General features: G+C 37.3%; 2 protein-coding genes across 2 annotated transcripts; one reads left to right on the top strand and one right to left on the bottom strand.

The window, feature by feature from the left end:
• Nucleotides 1-4,844: 4,844 nt before the first annotated feature.
• LOC131788823 (E3 ubiquitin-protein ligase RMND5A-like) lies at nucleotides 4,845-17,006 on the bottom strand. The gene is made up of 8 exons (XM_066164855.1): nucleotides 16,866-17,006; nucleotides 16,194-16,339; nucleotides 13,931-14,065; nucleotides 11,995-12,095; nucleotides 10,647-10,807; nucleotides 10,262-10,530; nucleotides 7,954-8,108; nucleotides 4,845-7,426 (listed from the first exon to the last, which is right to left on the bottom strand). Exons 1-8 carry the CDS (start codon nucleotides 16,999-17,001, stop codon nucleotides 7,360-7,362), a joined length of 1,170 nt encoding a protein of 389 aa, XP_066020952.1. The 5' UTR covers nucleotides 17,002-17,006; the 3' UTR covers nucleotides 4,845-7,359.
• Nucleotides 17,007-17,076: 70 nt separating this feature from the next.
• On the top strand, nucleotides 17,077-18,957 carry LOC131788821 (replication termination factor 2-like). The gene has a single exon (XM_066164864.1). The coding sequence runs from the start codon at nucleotides 17,173-17,175 to the stop codon at nucleotides 18,097-18,099; it is 927 nt and encodes a 308-aa protein (XP_066020961.1). The 5' UTR covers nucleotides 17,077-17,172; the 3' UTR covers nucleotides 18,100-18,957.
• Nucleotides 18,958-19,657: the final 700 nt, after the last annotated feature.

The raw sequence follows: 19,657 nt of genomic DNA, 5'->3' as shown, positions 1-19,657 counted from the left end.
AAAATGACAAAAGAACTCCTATAATGTATATCCACGAGTTCATTCCGGTAATTTGTTGAAATCATATTTCACATGCAGGAAGTAGTTGGCAAACGTGTAAAGACACTAAAAATTGACTACTCCATCAATTAGCGGTCATAGAGTTCTCTCAAGTGGACATGGACAATTATTTGTGTTATGTACCTTTGGCCCTTGCGTGGAAAACGAAAGCGCACAGAAATATAATAATGAATTAATATGGTTAGGTTGATCGAGAAGCTAACATAATATAGGGGAGAAAATATGTGGTAATAAACTTTCGGAGATTCTGTAATTAGGAAACAGGTCAGGTTTCTGATGATGTTAATTATAAGATGTTTAGACGGTGTTAACTTTTCACACCCAGGTTCGCGATGGAGACTATGCAGCTTAAGTTATTCCGTGAGGTTATCGTGGAGAGCGATTCAAGTGCAATAAAGAGTTTCCAATTATTTGAATACTTTCTGCTGGCTAACATAACACTGGTAATGCAAGTCTTTTTTCTTTGGTCTTTCTCTTCACAGTGATAATGTTCCCTCGCATTTGTTTTCCAGCCAAAAAAGCATAACCATAAAAGCTTTCACTATGTCTAGTTTGCAAGAAACATCCGTTTCCTGTAGTCATCTTTCTAGGTATTTGTGTGGCTGATGCCATTCTAGGAATTCGCCTTTTGGTGGTTTGAAAATGATCACTGTTTTTTCGAGACCGACATGTTCCCATTTTTACTTACTTGGGCTGCGCAACTGAGCAACAAATTAATATTAGCATGATGCCATCCCTTTCTATTTATCTTATCCAGAAACAAACAAAAAAAAAAACTAGAGCCAAACATGACTTCGTCGCGGAAAATAGAAGACATTAACATCTTTCGTGTATTTTCCGCCCAGATTTCAAATGGAAACTCGAGAGACTTTCCTTGAAGGATATCAGTGCAAGGAAGGAAGTTTACCGACAAAACAAAATTAGCATTAGCTTACAAAAATCTATTGTCGTTGACTTTTGAAAACAGAACATAACCTCCCTAAGTTCACATGCATTATTCCTCACTGTTCCATACACTATTGTCACCTGAGTGGGAAGTTGTGCCGATCAATATCGTACGTTTACTTCAGTCGTTCGCAAATCGTGATCATGTTCTCAGATAAACCCCACTCTAAGTTAAGAGGCCAGAAAAGGATCCGACCAAGCTCTAGTACATACACCTCTTCCTAATAGTCAAGTGAAGCATTTGTCAACAGAACCCTAGTTACACGGCACCGCCGACATTTCATTTGCTTCAGGCTAGTCACCTGGATGGTCCTCCAGGATGGTCTCCATCTTTCGGCTTTGTCCCACAAGGGGAAGCATACAGGAAACTTTATTTTTCAACCAGTCAGGAAACCAATACAAATATCCTTACGTCGTTTTAATTGCATTTCGAAAATTTGTTATGATGCCCGCTTGTTTTAATCCATCAAAATAGATTTACACTTTTGACTTTAATGCCAAGATCTGTTCCGACAGAGAGCTAATTTGAAAGTTTCCCGCATAATGCGTACAGCTGCTAGCAAGTATCGTCAAATCCATTTCAGGCGTTCAAGAATAACATCAGTTTTATAGCTGCTCAAGTTTTTATCTAACTTCTAAATAGGTCGACCTAAAGGGACAGTAACCCTAAAAAATTGATAAAACTAAAGGGAATCTGATGATTTGAACCACAAATATGCAACTTTTATATCTCGATTTCGTGATGTCGACAGTAAGTCCCGCAACTTCATTACACCCGGCACTGTGTGTGGCATGAAATACGGACAATAATAAATGAATAAACGAAAGAAATATCGCTACAACGACCTTCCAGGCGAACAACACTTTCTCGATGAGGTTAAATAAGCCATCTGCGCGTTATCTTCTCAGTTGTTCAAGCTTTGGAGCCGAATATAAGTTTCCTGCGCGATCATTTTTGTTTGGAAGTTCCTGGGTTGTTGTTGTTGTTTTTTTTTTAACGATTCCTTTCGTATTCTTCCTTTCCTTTCTTTCTGCTGTTACGAGTACAGTACGTTCAGTTAGCGAAGTTATGAGAAAGAAGCGTGAAAAAATTGAAAAACTGTGGTAGCACTAACACAGAAGAAGAATTTCCGCCTTTGGAATTTCATGTTGCGTGCCTCAGCTTATCAGTACTGTATAAGCTTGTCTTAAGAAAACATAGCCCAGACTACCTATGGTTGGCCGCCACTCCTATCGGTTTTATCACATCAATTATTTGGCCGTCACACAATCACCTGATAGCGTTATCACTCAGTTTGCTTTATTATTAATATTAATTACAATTAAATTCAATTTATTTACAATTCGCTGGCAATATACCGTTTTAAAATATGTTTCCTTGAACTTAAAAAATGCAAAATTCTTTACAACCCCGAGTAAGTTCTTAATGTTGCAAGGTTCTTAATAAACCGCCCCATAATTTACATAGCATTTTCCAAAATAAAGTCAGCGTTCTCGCAAATAAATCTCTGAATATGTCGGTCGCAACGCGACGATTATTCAGTCTACAAACCAATGCACCATGACATTAAGTGGTGTCGGTGAAAACGGCTGGAGATTGTCATCGTTGTTGAAGTTGACGAAGAGATTCGATTCGGCCGCAATATTAAGGGCTCCTACGACTCGCACTTACGACTTTTACGTGAATTCTCCAATCTCCTCTACAGCGAGAAACTCAACCAAAAAAGCTCACAAATACTTGACAAATTTCTCTTCCACATGGAGAGCATAAGTCCAAAGTAGAGTCTCTTGGTAAAAAATCGCGCAGATTTTGAGTTAGACGAGCCGCGTCTTTTGATCCATACGCACCAACGTAAGCCTCCTCGTAGCGAGTTTTATACGCAGCCGCCTCGTTGTCCAGCCTGGCGTACTCCTCTAAAAGACAACGAGTCAAAGAACTAGAGCTTGATCTTCTTCGAGAATCTGTCTTTTCAGCCATGGTTAGTTTTCTTTTCAATGTAAATCGCGAAGACTCCGGAGCTCTCCACCTCTCTTTATTTCACAACAACGTAGCCTCTTCTAAGCAGTATGCGGAAAATTTGCTATTTTATGGACAGTCAGATCAACGCCAATAACTTTTCGACAGCTTGTCATGAGAACATCATTCACAGCACATCTGGTCTTATTCTTATCCGACGGAGACGTGATTGTGTGTTGAATCAGCCAAGCTGCACGGAGCACCGCCCGGTTGGGTCGATCTAAATTTAGTACCACCCACCGGAGGTGAAGTGTTTTGGCCCATTGTTGTGCAGGTGAAACGGAAGCACGTCACATCTCTATTTCAAGATCTACGCTGTCTCGCAACCTGACAAAGCTACGATTTATTTTGGAATGAAGTCCAAATAACCAATCCCACAGCGCTCCAAATTAACTTAAGAAAACCAGAAAGCTCATTGATGATCGCTAACCAAATAAAGACCCATCGATATGAAAGTTGAATTGTTTTCGGATGAACTGTCCGCCCTCTAGGGCCAAAACAGAACAGATGGCGCAAACAAAGTCGGACAATACCTTCCTTGTAGCGCCATATGAACTATAATAAGATTTTTTTCGTGGACTGCGGAATAATTGCCGGCGTTTGGGTTACTCAACGAAATTCAAAGACACAAAGCTTGTTACAGGATCTGCTTCGAAATAATTGGGAAGCAACTGATCAAAATAAGTGAAGTAAAATGAATTGGATCAAGTACGTGATAAAAAGATTTGTTTGAAATAGCCAAGCTTTGGTGATTACTGGTAAGAATTAAAGTAGTTTGTTATGCAAAGGTGACAGCCGAACATCTTTCACCAGCCACAAAATTCTCAGAAATTGAAAAAAAAAACGATCTGGTAGGATAAATCTGCAAACGCCTCTCGAAAGGACTGTGTGGAAAGTTTGTTTGACTTCTAAATGAATTGCAACATCACACAACGTGACGACTTTGCAATTCTGAATTGACACAATTACCCGAGAGTATTTTTCATTTTCTTAAGATCGAATTTATCTCTGTTTTCAAAGCAAAAAAATAAAATTAAAAATTGGGCGCCTTAAAAACAGATGGTCAAGCTGTTGCCTTGATTTATCTACATATCGAGTCTTTTGTTCTAAATTTAGCCATTACTAACAACGGTACTTATCATAAATTAACGAAAAGTAAGCAATATCGACCACTTACTCCTACAGTTTTCCTTTGGATGGTGTTATGGTGTCTGATAGCCTAGCGTCAGTGTCAATAATTGTATCTTGAATTTGAAAACCCGTAAAAAAAGTGGGTCACCTGCACACAATGTGGACCGACAAAACCAAAAATAGTGGGAATTTATTAAACGTGTGTGAGCGTTCAACTTCAGTTGATCTTTTCGTCTTCTTTAACACACCGTTTCACTGATAATCAACTACCTTCCGCGAATCGATACGGGTGAAAACTGAACAACACTTGTGGTATTTTAGTCGCATTTTCAAGCCCATTACTTCACGTTTCGCCATCCCAAATCTTTCCGACAATTTCCATATTTTAAGTTTGTGAACTTTCACACGTCTAAAATTTTCATAGTACAATTGCCACAAAAAGTAGTGTGAGAGACATACATGCACCACAGCGTGCCCTTGTATCCGGTATGACGCGAAAAAAAGAACAAAAATAAATGCTGAAAATTTTAAACGCGAGAGCGTGGGAATAATATGAAGTAAATTCTGCGCTCATTAGTCCTCAAGAGGCAAAATATTAACCAACAAAATAATATGTTTGGCTTTTTCGTTTATTTGATATGGTTAATTCAGTTACAAATGCCTGAACAGCCGACAATTCTCAAACTGGAAAAATATTTGATAAAATACTCATGACATGCCAAATATTGAAATAAACGATATTTTGTTTTTCTACATCCACTAGGAAGTCCGCACGACATCAACCAGGTGAGTGCTGTGATGAGCATTGTTTTACTTCAATAAGACGCTCAAAATAAATGTCTTTTCTCTACTAACTAGGTGGACAAAGCTAATAGTAGCTGGAAAACATACACTGGTAAACAAAACGATTACGCAGTTGATAATATTTCTGGTTTCGATTGGGTGAAATGAGTGGCTCGTCATAAACAATAGAAAACCAGACTTTGCGTGCAAAGAGTTTTGTTTAGCCACCCTAACTTCACGCAATTAAGATATCAATGCGCATTTGCGAACTGGTCTATAAATACGTATCTCGAAATAACATGCATTGAGTATTTCAACGTGCCAGTAAAGTCATTGCCTTACTTCAACTGCTTTTATGGTGAGAAAACCGTCTTTTCCTTGAAGTAAGTTTAAGGGGAGTTTGTCTATGAATGAAGTACAGTGAAGACATTTCAAATTCCTTGAAAATGAAGAAGGGACACCAAGTGAAGCTATTGTCGTCCAAGAAAATTTTAACAGAAGAAGTTTTGGAAAAATTCGCAAAAATTGACAGAGAACACGAAGTATTCCGAAAACAGTTCCAAACTGCCTGGATGAATGTGTTTGGAGCCAACCTCACTTCGCTGCAGACTTCTTTACAAGACAACTTGTTCCTAATGGTCGACGACTGTTACACCGAAGACTGTCCAAAGAAGGCCGATTGCGGTTTAATTGTGCAAGGATTTTTCGGTTAGATTAGAAACAGACACGGCCGCGGCACCTACACCATTGTATTCGCCCGAGCAGTTTTCTCCGCCCTTGACGCAATGATCAAAGCTGAAGTTCGATCTTGTCCAAGAAAAAGACAAAAAGGTTCTATAAAGACAACCTGAAAACTTCCATGGCTTGGAACAAAGAAACAGCGCATTACAAAATGGCGTTAACTTAGTTAATGAGCACGTTTTTGCTTTGAGTCATTATTTCCAGCCAATAAATTCTTAAAATGCTAGAATAACAAGAACTCGATCGGGCCTTCAAAAATATTTAATTAGCTTCAACCACAAAAAACAGTACTGTTACACAGAGTTAACAACTCACCCAACTAAGAATATGGTATTTCCTTTAAAGCCTCAAGGAAAATTCTTGAAAAATTATATTAAATAGGGTTTTTATTCGATCGGTATTATAGGGTTATTATCCGATCGGTATAAATCATTTGAAAGCGTGAGAAAACCTCAGTGGAATTGTACGAGACTAAAATGATAGCCTCAGGGTTTTGGAAGTCTGTGAAAATTGTATAAATAGCAGATAAAAAGTGATTAAACAATTGATAATATCTACATAACAGAAGCCACAAATCATCAAAACACTTCTCAATCTTATGGAACGAAAACAGGAAAACAGCAACTTTTCATGCAGTTGCGAAACAGTTGAACAACTCATAAGTACTGTAATGCTGTATACCTCATAAACTTCATTTATAGTACAGTATGTACACCCTTACCTTCGTTAACTTTTTCGCGCTTATAGCTATAACAAAGGCCACAAATACATCTGGAAAATATACATTTCATGCTTCCTAAATATAGATATACCTTTATCTCTTTTTTTCCTCAGTCTGTGAATAGTCATAGCCTCACACGTTTTGCACGCAATGACTTACGGAAACACTTTGGTACGAATTTCGCGGTTGACCGTAGAGTAAAGAACGTTAAAAAGCCATTTCCTGATTCCTCATAAAATTAATTAATATTTACAACAAATCTAAGAGTTTTAGATAGGGGCGACAAAGATATCAGTGATTTATGTGCCAAACATGCAATATAATTGATGTTAAAAATGCTCATTGATTGTCAGACGCATACAATTCCGGCTGAAGCCCTCAGTTCCGTTGTTGAATGACCTAACCTTGTTTGAGAAAGACTACAAGACATGGCAGCTATGTCTGCGCACTGAGTCGAGAGAGAGTAAAAGCTTGTTTCACAGGCGGTGTTGGCCCTTTGAAGATGTTTCCGAGACAATGTCGATCAAAACTAAACATAAAGACAATGTACTGTGAGTTAAGTTTTCCATTCACTCACGTCGCATATCGTTTAAAATCCTGGCCGGCCCTTTCTCGAAACCCGCACCCCTGACACGAATCTTAAAAAACTACATTTGCCTTTTGAACTCAGCCTACTTCATTGCAAAAACAGAAAGTGCTTGGTAGAATAAAAGTAGTTTGGAAAACATCGGCGATCAACGATGCGACTGAATACCAAGTTTTTTCATTCGGTCTGACCGTCCGCTTCTTGACGTCGAGCGTACCGGTGAACCCCTGGGTATCAGCCTTTCCCTGTCCTTGAGTTCAGCACCGTGATCTCTTCAAATAAAATTTAACAAGTGCCACGTAGAGTATGATATGCTTGATTATAACAACGGACCGCTGTGGAATGCGCAACTAGAATGTTTCTTTATGGTGTCTCTCAGTAAAAATTAATTTGTCGAGCATCGCCTGGAGTCATCTCCAGCGGACAATAAGGGCACTTCACTCTGGTGACAGAAAACAATAAGCTTTTCAGTTGGTAAGAGAACAATAGGGTGCTTGGATAGGTTTTCCATAATTAACCACACCCTAATCAACCAATCTAATGCTAAAAGAAAACCAATCGCACTTTGATCATTCGCACTTTCACGTGCTTCAAGCAATTTGCCTGAGTTTCCCTTTCCTCTTTTCCTTTAGTTCCCTTGATTATGACTGGTCGTTGTCAATTCTGGCTCTAGGTTTAAGATACTCAAATGAAATGCTCTCTTTGAGAGAGATTGGTGACAATGAAGACGAGAGTGATCATCAAAGTTATGCGACGGTCACCAACAAATGTATGACATTCAAATATTCACTGTCGTTAATGATAACAATCTTAAGATCTAAGGTTTTTAACGGAATTCTTAATGTTAGAGCTAAGCTAACAATGAAAAGTAACTGAGCGCGGACTTAAAACTTCCTCTTGTATGGACGAGATTGCGATTACTCTTTAAAACTAAAATAGCAAGTTATTCCATAACACGTCATGACGTACTTGTTTCCGTTTGTGAGCTTGTTGAGAGCATCTCTAGAGATCACATGACCACATGACAGTCGAACGGGAGGGTTTGCATCTGTACACTGTTGCCGTAAAATGGGACAGGCGAACAGTGAATGGTAACGATACTGTGGGCCGAGGTCAACTTCAACCTGAAAACATAAACAACAAATAATAAGACCTCAATTACTATCAATCTCGTGCTAGTAGTAATTTGGTTCTACAGAAACGTGGTCAGAAATTATTTCCATATGGCTTTTCTGACGTGCATTTAAAGTCCCAAGTCAAAGGGCAGGGGTGGTGATAGAAAGGTAAGAATACTGAAAGGGGTGTTCCAAGAAAACATTGAAATTCATTTCAACTGGGGTCGATTGAGATAGTTGCATGTGGACATTGGTTAAGCAGTGAACACAGAGTCTCAATAAGCAGCCAAAAGTCCCTTCAGCCGTTTGGAGACTCATTACATTAATTCATACCTTACAAAAATATACCACGTTCTCCCATTATAACAGATATGAATGGCCGATATATCTATTTACAAGTAGTTACATACTGACCCATACGAAAAAGCTTACAATTTTTTACAAAAGTCAAAAGATGCTCTAAAACACATCAATCGCTCAAAATACCAAGACTCAGTAGTAGAAATTGTTATCAAATAAATCATGCATGATTCCCTATCCCCAGAAAAAGATGGAATGCTTTTTGAGTCTACGGTTTGAGGCAACGTAGACTCCTTGTTATCGTGCCCATGAGTTCATCCGTAAACATTCCCATCATTCGTGGCGGGCTTACACATACAAACATTACAGTAAATCATTTGGGAAAATGGCTGAAAGCAAATTTCCTAGTTATTGTTATGACCTAAAATTCACCCCTTGCATTGGTCACTCAATCACTCCTTCGTTCCATTTCTGTTAGCTTTTTGGTAAGTCCGCTAGTGTACATTGCTTTCGCATGATCAGTTCGAATTCCCACATGGGGCTCAACTGATGGCTGAGAATTAGTCAAAATTTTAACAGTCTGCTGAAAAATAACGTGTATTTAACCGACAGCTAAGATGTGACACCAGATAATTTTACTGATGAATGAAAATTCGATTAAAATTAAGACTACATGCATAAGATCTCAACTCAGGGTTACACAAATCTTGCGCAGACGAGGCTCTCAGATAAATGTACTGATTAATGAGGGCGACAAGCTGTCTTACATTTCAGCATCTATAAGCCTTCTTTTTAACCATTGTTGATCCGGAATTTGAATACTCGATCGCACAAAAACACAATATTGATCGATAAACTGTATTCTGGAATGACCTCCCCTTTTTTCAAAAAGCAGAAAAGGAAAAACAGACGTAATGCTTCGGTAATTGGCTTCACGAATGCCGATTTCTGTTCAGAAAAAGGTGACGTTCCGAATGAAGAGATTAAATATCATATGCTTGTGAAAGATAATTTAAAAAAAAAGAGGAAAATGAAAAAAGAGAAAGCGCCTGGGGTGGATACCTCGACCTTTCGCTCATGGGGAGAAGCACAATCCATTGCGCTAAGCAAGCAACCGTAATTTGAGCGTGACAGTGTGCTATCAGTCAGAGGACCAAAAGTTTCCAAATACGAAGTCAGTTCAGTGGCCTCGGTATTTCACCCCTTCATAGTTCATTTTCCGAGTTCAGAGGCCCACAGCCACTTTGACTTTCACTTTTGTTCGCACCGTTTGCATGCGGGTGCTTTTTCTAAGAGTCGAGCTCAACTTCATCAAGGAAGTGGTAGTTTTGATTCTAGTTGCACAATCGTTACCTTCAGTAGAGCATTCAATAACCTATTTACTTAGAGTTATGCCTAGTTCGGGTAGCTTTTTTTTTTCGGTTCGGCTGTACCTCTGATTTGATGAGTCGCATCACTCTCGATTGCTTTCAGCTCTAGCTCTGCAAAATGAACCCTCTATGGGTTTGCCTTGCATATTAAGAACCTTTCTAACTAAAAGCGGCGCTTAAGAAAGTCTTAAGTGAGTCCTGTAAGAGGATATTTGAGCCTCCTAAGAGGATATTTGAGACCCGGTGTAAACAAAAAGCGCAACGTGGACTCGTGAACCCGTAGGGTGCCTATTTTTTTTAATGAAGTTAAGAGGTTGGGGGCTCAAGAGGGGGAGAGGAAAAGATCATGGAGGATTGGAAGTCGAATTGTCTCAATATGTGCTGTCATTGTGAACACAAGTAGTTCTAAAAATTAACACTCTTCTAAAAAAAATAACGATGTTGCAATAGAAAATCACAACTTATTCCACAGTGATTTAAAAAAATACTTACCGGAAGTTCATCTTTAGATGTCCACACACCTGTGACCTGTCGCTGCTGCATAACTTGTCTGATCTGAAGAAGTGATGGTAGAGCCACACTGCCTGCTGTGATGCACACCTGTAGAGGGCTCTCTAATGACAAACCTAACAATGCACAGGCATCCCTAGCAAACACATCACAGATGTCAAGCCAATGAACTGGGTCCAGTAAAGAAGCATATGGTGAATTCTCAATACCCTTGCGACTGTACAAGAGACATGCCATCAGCTGTTGTACATCTGTGGAGAAAAGAGTACAAGATGTGCTCTTTAAAACACAGTGGTCTGATGCAAAGCTCATGAAAACATTAAAGAACTTTCTGTCCAAAATAAAAATTTAAAAACACTTGTCTTACCTTTAGTATGGTCTGAGGCAAAGCTTGCAAATTGTTTTGAGTACTCAAGGGCCTCCTTATGTTGACCCTCCTTAAGAAGATCAAGAAATTTTAATTTGTGTAATCTAAATTCAAGAGAACTACCCCTTAGTTTGAGTTCCATGTGTCTGGACTGAGCCCATCTGAAAGAACAAAAACAAAAAAAAGACACAAATGTATATCTAAATCACAAGAAAAGTTAAGTGAGGGCTCATTTTTGATACAGAAACCCGACAAGCACAGACAGTTAAACTCTCTAAAATTTAAAAGCCCTTACTTACTCCATCAAGTTTCACAGTAAAAAGAAATGATAACTTTTAGAGCAATGTTATCAACCTTTTGACCCATAATTCTCCTTGTAAGAACTATAGGAAATGTTTAGACGACAGGATGGAAAAAATGTATACTTATGTTAGGGTATAAAGGGTTAAGTGACATGACAGGAAGTGAAGTGCAAAGACAAAACTGATAAATACTAAATAAGATGTTTTAATAATGGTTGCCTCTCAGAATAATTGCGAAAGTGTAAGTGAAAATGCTACAATGTTTTATGGATATTTGTTGTTTTCTGTGGTTGGATTAAAGATCACAAAATGTTATTCTAAAGAATGGTGAATGAATATTCATTTACATACTCAAGTTACACTTGAGTCTCTTTCCGTTTTGTTAAGAACTTCTATCAGACATGCAAAACTCTACTTAATTTTAAGGAAGAACACAGATGAGAAATGGTTGGCAGCCAACATTCCTCGGATGATGTGATTGTTTAATCAGAATACAGAGACTGGGAACTATAAAATGAGAATGTCTGGGTGTTCACCAAACTTTACAGCGTTATTCAAGTAAATTCTGAACATGGAATCCATGTTACTGGTTAATTATGCATTTAATTCCTTATAAAATAAAGAAATGGCTACTGAACAAAATCATTTGGTGTTTCAATATTGTAAATTTTTTTGTCACCAATAATCAAAGAAAATAAGGTACAGTAGCCTGCAAAAGATGACAGACTACTGACAGTATGGGCCACCTACCCACTGTTATGGACACTTTTTTGTTCATAACAATGTAAAAAATGTAAGTATAAAAATTGCATGAATCTGCAGGTAGTCTTTGGCTCATCTAGGTAGGTAAAATTTTTACTAATATATATAAAAGACAGTTATGAACTTGTATCCCATTAAGGAAGAGGAAACAAATTTCTTGAGCTTTAATGAAACAACAGTTACATGTACATACCCCTCATTTCTAAGACTTATATGTACCTGTAATGCTCTCTAGAGTTTTTTTTGGGGGGGGGGAAAAAAAAAAACCCAATGTATTCACTCACTGTAGAGCTGGGTCTAAGTTTCTCTCTCTACAAGCCTCCAGGATTCTGTTGAGTTCAGTGAAAGGTTCTCTTCGTGAATCATCAATCTGCAGATTGGCTTCCTGTTGTAAGTGTTAACAAACTCAGATTGTAATATTTATTACAGTGTAGCAAATATGGCTGAGAATGTTTAAATTGCCTTAATTGTATGTTTTATATGCTAGTTAGAAAACAAACTTGAAAATCAAAATTGATGAATAGCACATATATATCAAATTTGGAAATTTTTGCAAAGATGTTAACTTTGCTTAAAGATACTTAACCTAGGCTTAGCCTAGCTATGAAGAGAGAGATTGAAAAGTCCATTGAACACTTATCATATAACCTTTTATAAAAAGGCTGCATTTGCTGCGAATATCGACGAAGACCTTTTTGTAAGCTAATGCTTCAATGGGTGAGTGATTGTTTGAGAAGCAATTGGTGGCTCAACTATTGTTTACAATCTGATAGAAAACATGAGCTGTGGGAACAGCTAAAATTCATTGGCTGATTGATTTAATTCAATTATCTTATGTGAGCATTAGTAGAAGCTGAATCAACCAGTAATGAACAATTCTGAAGACTAGCATGAAGGAAGTGGAATTCACTGCTGCATATATTTAATTTCACCCAGTAAAACAAAGAAAGCAACAAAAAACGAAAGACTTGCAATCACAAAATTTACATCCAGCACTTCGAGGCAGGGGAGTGAGAGGTTTGTTTCCAATTGCAAGCAGAAGAAAACTCTGTAAACAAAGATCATGCCATTGCAATTCAAATACTTTAAGGAACTGTGAGTCAAAGAAGGATGCATGAATGGAAAACAATAGAATCTGGCTTGGCAAGGCAAATATAGTAGCCTCAAAATTTGAGAACAAGTGTATACAGAAATTTGATGCACACAGGATATTATCTATATTATTTTTGCTGACTGCCTGTTGAAAGTGTTTAGCATTAGCAATGTTGGATGGTTGCCACCATTCTTGATCTTTCTGTGACCTTTTGAAAGCTTTCAAACAAACTCAACAAGTGAGACCTGAAATGACTAGAGATCTTTTAGATTTATTTCAGACAACTTTTACCTTTATAAACAAGTTTTGAGTAAAAACTACTGACATTGTCTTATCACAGTGTATACCACATCTCCAGGCAAAATAAGATTTTCAGTTTACGAGAACATACATTGCATTGACTTAAGTTTCAGTAACCAGTAACCATATGCCCTTTTGGAAGACATTTTGTGTGAATCTCAGGCAGCAGGTTTGCAAGTCAACAAATGGAGGATTTTGATTACAAAATAAACAATCAGTTAAACAATTTTTACAAAGGACACTAAAATCTAATGATCATTTACCAAAGTTAAACATAGAAAACTCTGTTTAAAGCCATTTTATTCCGAATGGAACTAATGGGCTAATGAGAGCAAAATTGTTTTTCATATAACTGGTACTCTCCAGCAATGCTTTATGGAGGTAGCAAGCTACTTCAAATCTTATGGAAAGCACTGTACAGCAGTGGCGGATCCAGACCTTGAGCTAAGGAGAGAACCTGGTTTTTTTGTCACTTGCCCTGGTAGTTTTTCTTCCTTCTATGATTCTTTTTTTTTTTTTTTTTTTTAACCCAGAACAAGGGGGGTCCTAGGCCCCTCTCCTGGATCCACCACTGCTGTATGGTATGAGAAAAATCTTAAAAAAATAAAATTAATAGCCATATCATTTAACACATCCTGGACAGGCTGACAGCTAAGATAATAAAAACACATGTATACTATTCCTATACACCCAGCAAGAGACACTTTTTAACTAAAACCTATCACCTGTGGGTAACAAAGAAGTTGAAACCTAAAAATAGTGTTATCCTACAGGTAAAAAAGAATCAACAGAATCAGATCATGGATTTTAGCAGATTAAATCCTTACCTTTATTAACTCTTCAGCAATGTCTAATCTCCCTTGTCGCAAGAGATGTTCACATAAAACTTCATTCAGCAGAGATGCATTTTCACCATCAAACACCCCTGGTTGACTACATGTTGTGTTATCTATCACAAAATTCTGGAAAGCAACAATCAATAATACATATTAATGCAACCTTTTCTGCATTTATGGCATTGATAAAAACTTTGAAAGAACTCAGTTAGCACTTGCGCCATGGCACACAATTAGGACTTTCTTTCCTTATTATTGTTCAATTTCAGGCATGCGCTCATTGGTTAATTCAAATGATTTAAATTTTTATGATGTTATATGTTTGGTCACACATACAAAATAAAGTGGACTTCGAATTTTTGAGTCAAACTGCACTTGTGTTGTTCCTTCAGCATTTAAAGGAGTTTTCTGATAGATTTTGTGGAATTTGAGGGCTGTCAGGAAAACCTTCAGAACACAAATAATATTACAGGAGTATCAACTGAAGCAAAAACTGACAAAGCAATGCTTTCCCTCTTCTTTTTATTATGTTACCATGTTATCAAGAACATGAAAATTGAAAAGTTGGTAGAGAGGCAAAGATTTGAGAACAAAAATAAAACTTGGAAACTATCTTTCTGCAGAGGGCATTATCCTCTGATGAATTACGGTCAACTCTCCGATGGTCCAACTTGCCGATGTATAAAATTGAGTAGAGATGTCGGCAAGTTGGTCCTCAATCCAATACAACTTATTAGAAGTTAAACATACAGAAAAGTAAACAATATTTAGTAAAAAAACACTGGTGAACATTGGTGACATCACCAATGACTATAACAGCTTAAGATGCGAACGAGTTATTGTGCAACAACAACACCGTAAAGACTCATCATGTCAATCGCTCAGATTTTTTAAAGAAAACTTGGCTTTCTAGACAAGATCTTTAGTAAAAAGCATTTCTTTTTATTTGCAACAAGGTTTATAAGGATCTCAAGGCAAATAAAACGAAGTAAACATCGCCAATGAACAAAATTGGCTGTAGATGCAAATGAGTTGTGTGACAACAACACTGTAAAGACTCATCATGTTAATTGCTCAGATTTTTAAAGAAAACTTGGCTTTATAGACAAGATCTTTAGTAAAAAGCAATTCTTTTTATTTGCAACAAAGTTTATAAGGATCTCAAGGCCAATAAAGCAAAGTAAAGATCGCCAATGACTATATCCGCTTCAGACGCAAACGAGCTATTGTGACAACATAACTGTAAAGACTCATCATGTCAATCGCTCAGATTTTTTAAAGAAAACTTGGCTTTCTAGACAAGATCTTTAGTAAAAAGCAATTCTTTTTATTTGCCACAAAGTTTATAAGGATTTCAATAAACTTTGTTGCAAATAAAAAGAATTGCTTTTTACTAAAGATCTTGTCTAGAAAGCCAAGTTTTCTCTAAAAAATCTGAGTGATTGACATGATGAGTCTTTACGGTGTTGTTGTCACACAACTCATCTGCGTCTACAACCAGCGATGTTTACTTTGCTTTATTCGCCTTGAGATCCTTATAAACTTTGTTGCAAATAAAAAGAATTGGTTTTTACTAAAGATCTTGTCTAAAAAGCCAAGTTTTTTTTAAAAAAATCTGAGCGATTGACATAATGAGTCTTTATGGTGTTGTTGTCACACAACTCATTTGCGTCTACAGCCAGCGATGTTTACTTTGCTTTATTCGCCTTGAGATCCTTATAAACTTTGTTGCAAATAAAAAGAATTGCTTTTTACTAAAGATCTTGTCTAAAAAGCCAAGTTTTTTTTAAAAAATCTGAGCGATTGACATGATGAGTCTTTACGGTGTTGTTGTTGCACAATAATTATAAACTTGTTTGCGTCTTAAGCTGTTATGGTCATTAGTGATGTTCACCAATGTTCACCAATATTTAAGCTTCTGTTTGATGTTCACCAATGTTCACCAGTGTTTTTTTACTAAATATCGTTTACTTTTCTGTATGTTTAACTTCTAATAAGTTTAATGGATTGAGGACCAACTCGCCAATGTCTCTACCCGATTTTATACGTCGGCAAGTTGGCGTCAGCAAGTTGGACCGTCGGCGAGTTGACTGGATACCTCCTCTGGTATACATGTGCAAATAACAACAAGCCAGTAGAAATTTACAAACTAAAAAGACAAAAAATATTTTAACTTAAATAGAACACATATTGTCCCAGCCAGGCCTTGAAACAGCCCCAACTTTCTCCTCTCATACAACATATTATGGCTTACTCTATCAACAGCTTTTCCTATCTTTGAGATCCCACCATGCAGTTCTTTGTGCTCTGTGGCTAGTTTTGAAACTGTGTCTTTAATCTTCCTGGACGACTGGTTAAGGAGGTGTAGCTGTAATGGGGATACCTCATCATCTTTACTCACTACATATAAAAATGAAAAAAAGGTAAAACTTGGACCAAAATCAAATGAAACAAATGAATTCAATCCATGAACTGAAAATAAAAATGTTTCCATTTGAATGACAGCAATTTAGAAATAAATTGAGATTAACAACAATTCCCAAAATTCATTCTAAATTTCACAAAATATAATTGATTTCTAGTTAAAATTATCTGTTAAATTATAAATTGAAACAACTTAGAGCGAAAGAAAGACAGAAAATCGTGCATTTGTAAAGAGCGTAAACTGTTTTGGTTTCCGTACAATTTTACGTAATGCTAAAAGAATTGAAATGTGCGTAAGGGTAGAATTAACTATAAACGTACAGCTTAATAAAAAATAACGCTTCTTATACATATGTAAATTATGAAGAGATACATTTTCCTGTACAATCCCAGTAATTAAAATAAGATACTCAAATGATACTGGCGATTATCGGTATGTAAAAACGAGTTTGGAGAGACTTCTCTAGTAGAAATAAAATCTTAAATGTAGCTTCTTTCTCACTTTTCGATAACTCCTCTTGAACATTTGAAATCTGGTTGCTTAATTCTGCCAACGAAGTATCTGTATGTTCCTTTATGTTGTTGTATTTTTGCGACAACCTTTCCAATTCTCTCTCGACGCTTAAGCAAGCGTCCATTTTGTTTTCTGTATCATTAATAGCCAAGTAACCGCGCCTCAGTTTGCAGTTTGCAATACCTGACGGGACAACGTCATTTCCCTGTTGCACTTGTCGCCATCTTGCTGTTAGGATTATTTGAACTTGCAAAGGACTTTCTTTAAAAATCTCATCCAACAGAAGGCTCAAACGATGGGATGCGATGGCGGTACGATTCCCAGGAGAGATGAACTCGTTAGGATGAAGAAAAAGCCTGAGCAAGTTGAGAAGAATTATGAATTAAACGCAAAATGGTTCCATTGTGCTCTGAGTCAGGCCGAGTTACGGGAACCAGTTGTATGTTGTGAACTGGGAAACTTGTACAACAAAGAAGCGGTGCTGGAATATCTGATCGACAAATCATCTGTAACTTCAGATGTCGCCAGCCACATTAGGAGTCTGAAAGACGTAAAAGAGCTAAACCTCACTCACAACCCAGCCTTCGAACAGAAGTCCACGGAACAAGCCGATAGCTACTTAGATTTTCAAGCATCACGTTTTATCTGTCCTGTCGTTGGTATCGAGATGAACGGGAGATACAAGTTTTGCTTTCTGTGGAAGTGTGGCTGTGTGTTCTCCGAGCGAGCCCTGAAGGAGGTCCCGTCTACTGTTTGCAACAAGTGTGGAAAAGCTTCCTCTGATGACGATATTGTTGTTATCAACGGTAGTGAAGATGAGGTTAGTGGTATGAGGGCGAAAATGGAGGAAAAGCGCCAAAAGGCGAAATTAGAGAAGAAAGCAAAGAAGACAAAGATCTCCCAGACCACAACTTCGGCAAATGAAGAATCTTCAGGGACCAGTGTGAATGGTGAGAGTCAAAAGGATGGCCCAGGAAAGCCAGCAAAGAGAGCTAAAACCGAGCATGAGCCCTCATCGTCAACTGACTGGAAAACTAAGGGGCCGAAGCTCAATGGGGCATCTTTGTCAAAGGGAAAGCTTCCTGAACTGTCAAAACATAAGACTGTGGCTGAAGACCCGAAGGCAAGCAAAGTTTTTAAATCTCTCTTTGCTTCGAGCAACAAGGACCGACCTAAACACCTACAGTCAAACTGGGTGACTTATCATTCCTATCATATTTAGTTATGTGCATCTTGTTCACTTGCCAAACAGCATGAAGTTAAGTCTATATTTGCATGTAATTTTTTTTCCTATCAGTATGGAATCAACTCTACAGCAGTATTTAGTAAACCCCATGTATACTTGGCTATTCATTAATCATACCTTTCATTTTTTCTCCTCATGATCTTATTTTATGAAACAACATACAATTTAGTGACCTTAAGTAAGCATGAAGGGTCTAATACTCTAAGCCACTGAAATGTTTCTCCTTTAGCTTTGCTATTTCCTCAGCTAAGTAAGGTTTTATTTCCCAGTTTAAGGTACATGTACCATCAGAGCCATCTATAAGAGCCAGCAGCTAGCCAAAACCATTGCTTAGTTTGCAATCCTTATGAGGTTACTTTCACCACATATTACCATATTTACTGATGAGAAGTAGTATAATTGTTGAAACACCTTAAAAGGAATTTGTACATAAGCCATTTCCCAGTTAGTAATGGAATTGAATGTGTTATTTACTAGCCACAGCTTCTTAACAGGCCATCAATTCCACTTTCAGAATTTGCTCAAAGGTTTCTTCAAACTTCATGGGATGCCTGTGACATTTTCACCTGCAGTTAATTGATTGTAACAACATAGTGTAACTGATAACCTGGTTACCTACTATTTGTCCTCTACACTTCAATCTAATAGACAACCCTGTTTAAAGATGATGCAACCACAAAAGAATAAGTTTGCAATAATTTTAGAATTACTTTATAAGTAGAAATGTTCGGCCAGTTACATTCACTAACCTAACCTCACAGAGCTGACTGGTTATGTTCCTTAGTAAGTGTAATCAATGAGGGGGAAGGGATGGGGGGCTCTTTATCATCTCTTTGTAAATTTCAAAATGTATTTTGCAGTAATGTTTAGGAAGCACTCTATTGTTACAAATAAAAAAATTCCTTCAAGTGACTGTTGGTTGCAGTTTTCTTTTTGTGGCCATATTTTCTTTCTTTACCCACAAGAACATTCAGTTTTGATGTGCCTTTCAAAGCAGTTGATAAAACACATGACATTCAAATCCCAGCAATGTATGGTGTTCTTCATATGAATCTGGTTTGATAGCCTAGTTACATATAGTACCTGGCAATGGAGCACTATAAGTACTAGTGAGGGGGTTAAAGCTTCTACTTTTGTTGAAATAACTCGGATCTTTCTTTCTTTACTCAGTAACATATTTAACATCAATTTCTTTGTTTGTTTGTTTTTTACCACATTGATGATGATTTTCTTAGTTTAGGCAGAGGTCCTCTTTAAAAAGAACTAGTAACCCTAATTATACTCACCCATCATGGAAGACTGAAAAGTGAGTGAGAAAAAATATGAAAGATTTTCCCCATACCTTGTTCTATTCTCTACTCCGGGAAAAGTTAGCAGACCGGTAGATTACCATTGATTTCAGGACAAAACCAATTTACAGTTTCCTGACAAGCTGACCCAAGTGAATTTTTTCACCCAGAATATGCCATGTTATGCACTCAGATGTTTATAAGGCAGAGTAGATGTGGGAAAACGTTAAATTTATTCAGTAAAA

Source organism: Pocillopora verrucosa, chromosome 1, assembly GCF_036669915.1.
Source record: "Pocillopora verrucosa isolate sample1 chromosome 1, ASM3666991v2, whole genome shotgun sequence".
NCBI lineage: Eukaryota > Metazoa > Cnidaria > Anthozoa > Scleractinia > Pocilloporidae > Pocillopora > Pocillopora verrucosa.
Note: the sequence above shows the minus strand (reverse complement) of the source record. Positions and strands in the feature narration are given on the sequence as shown.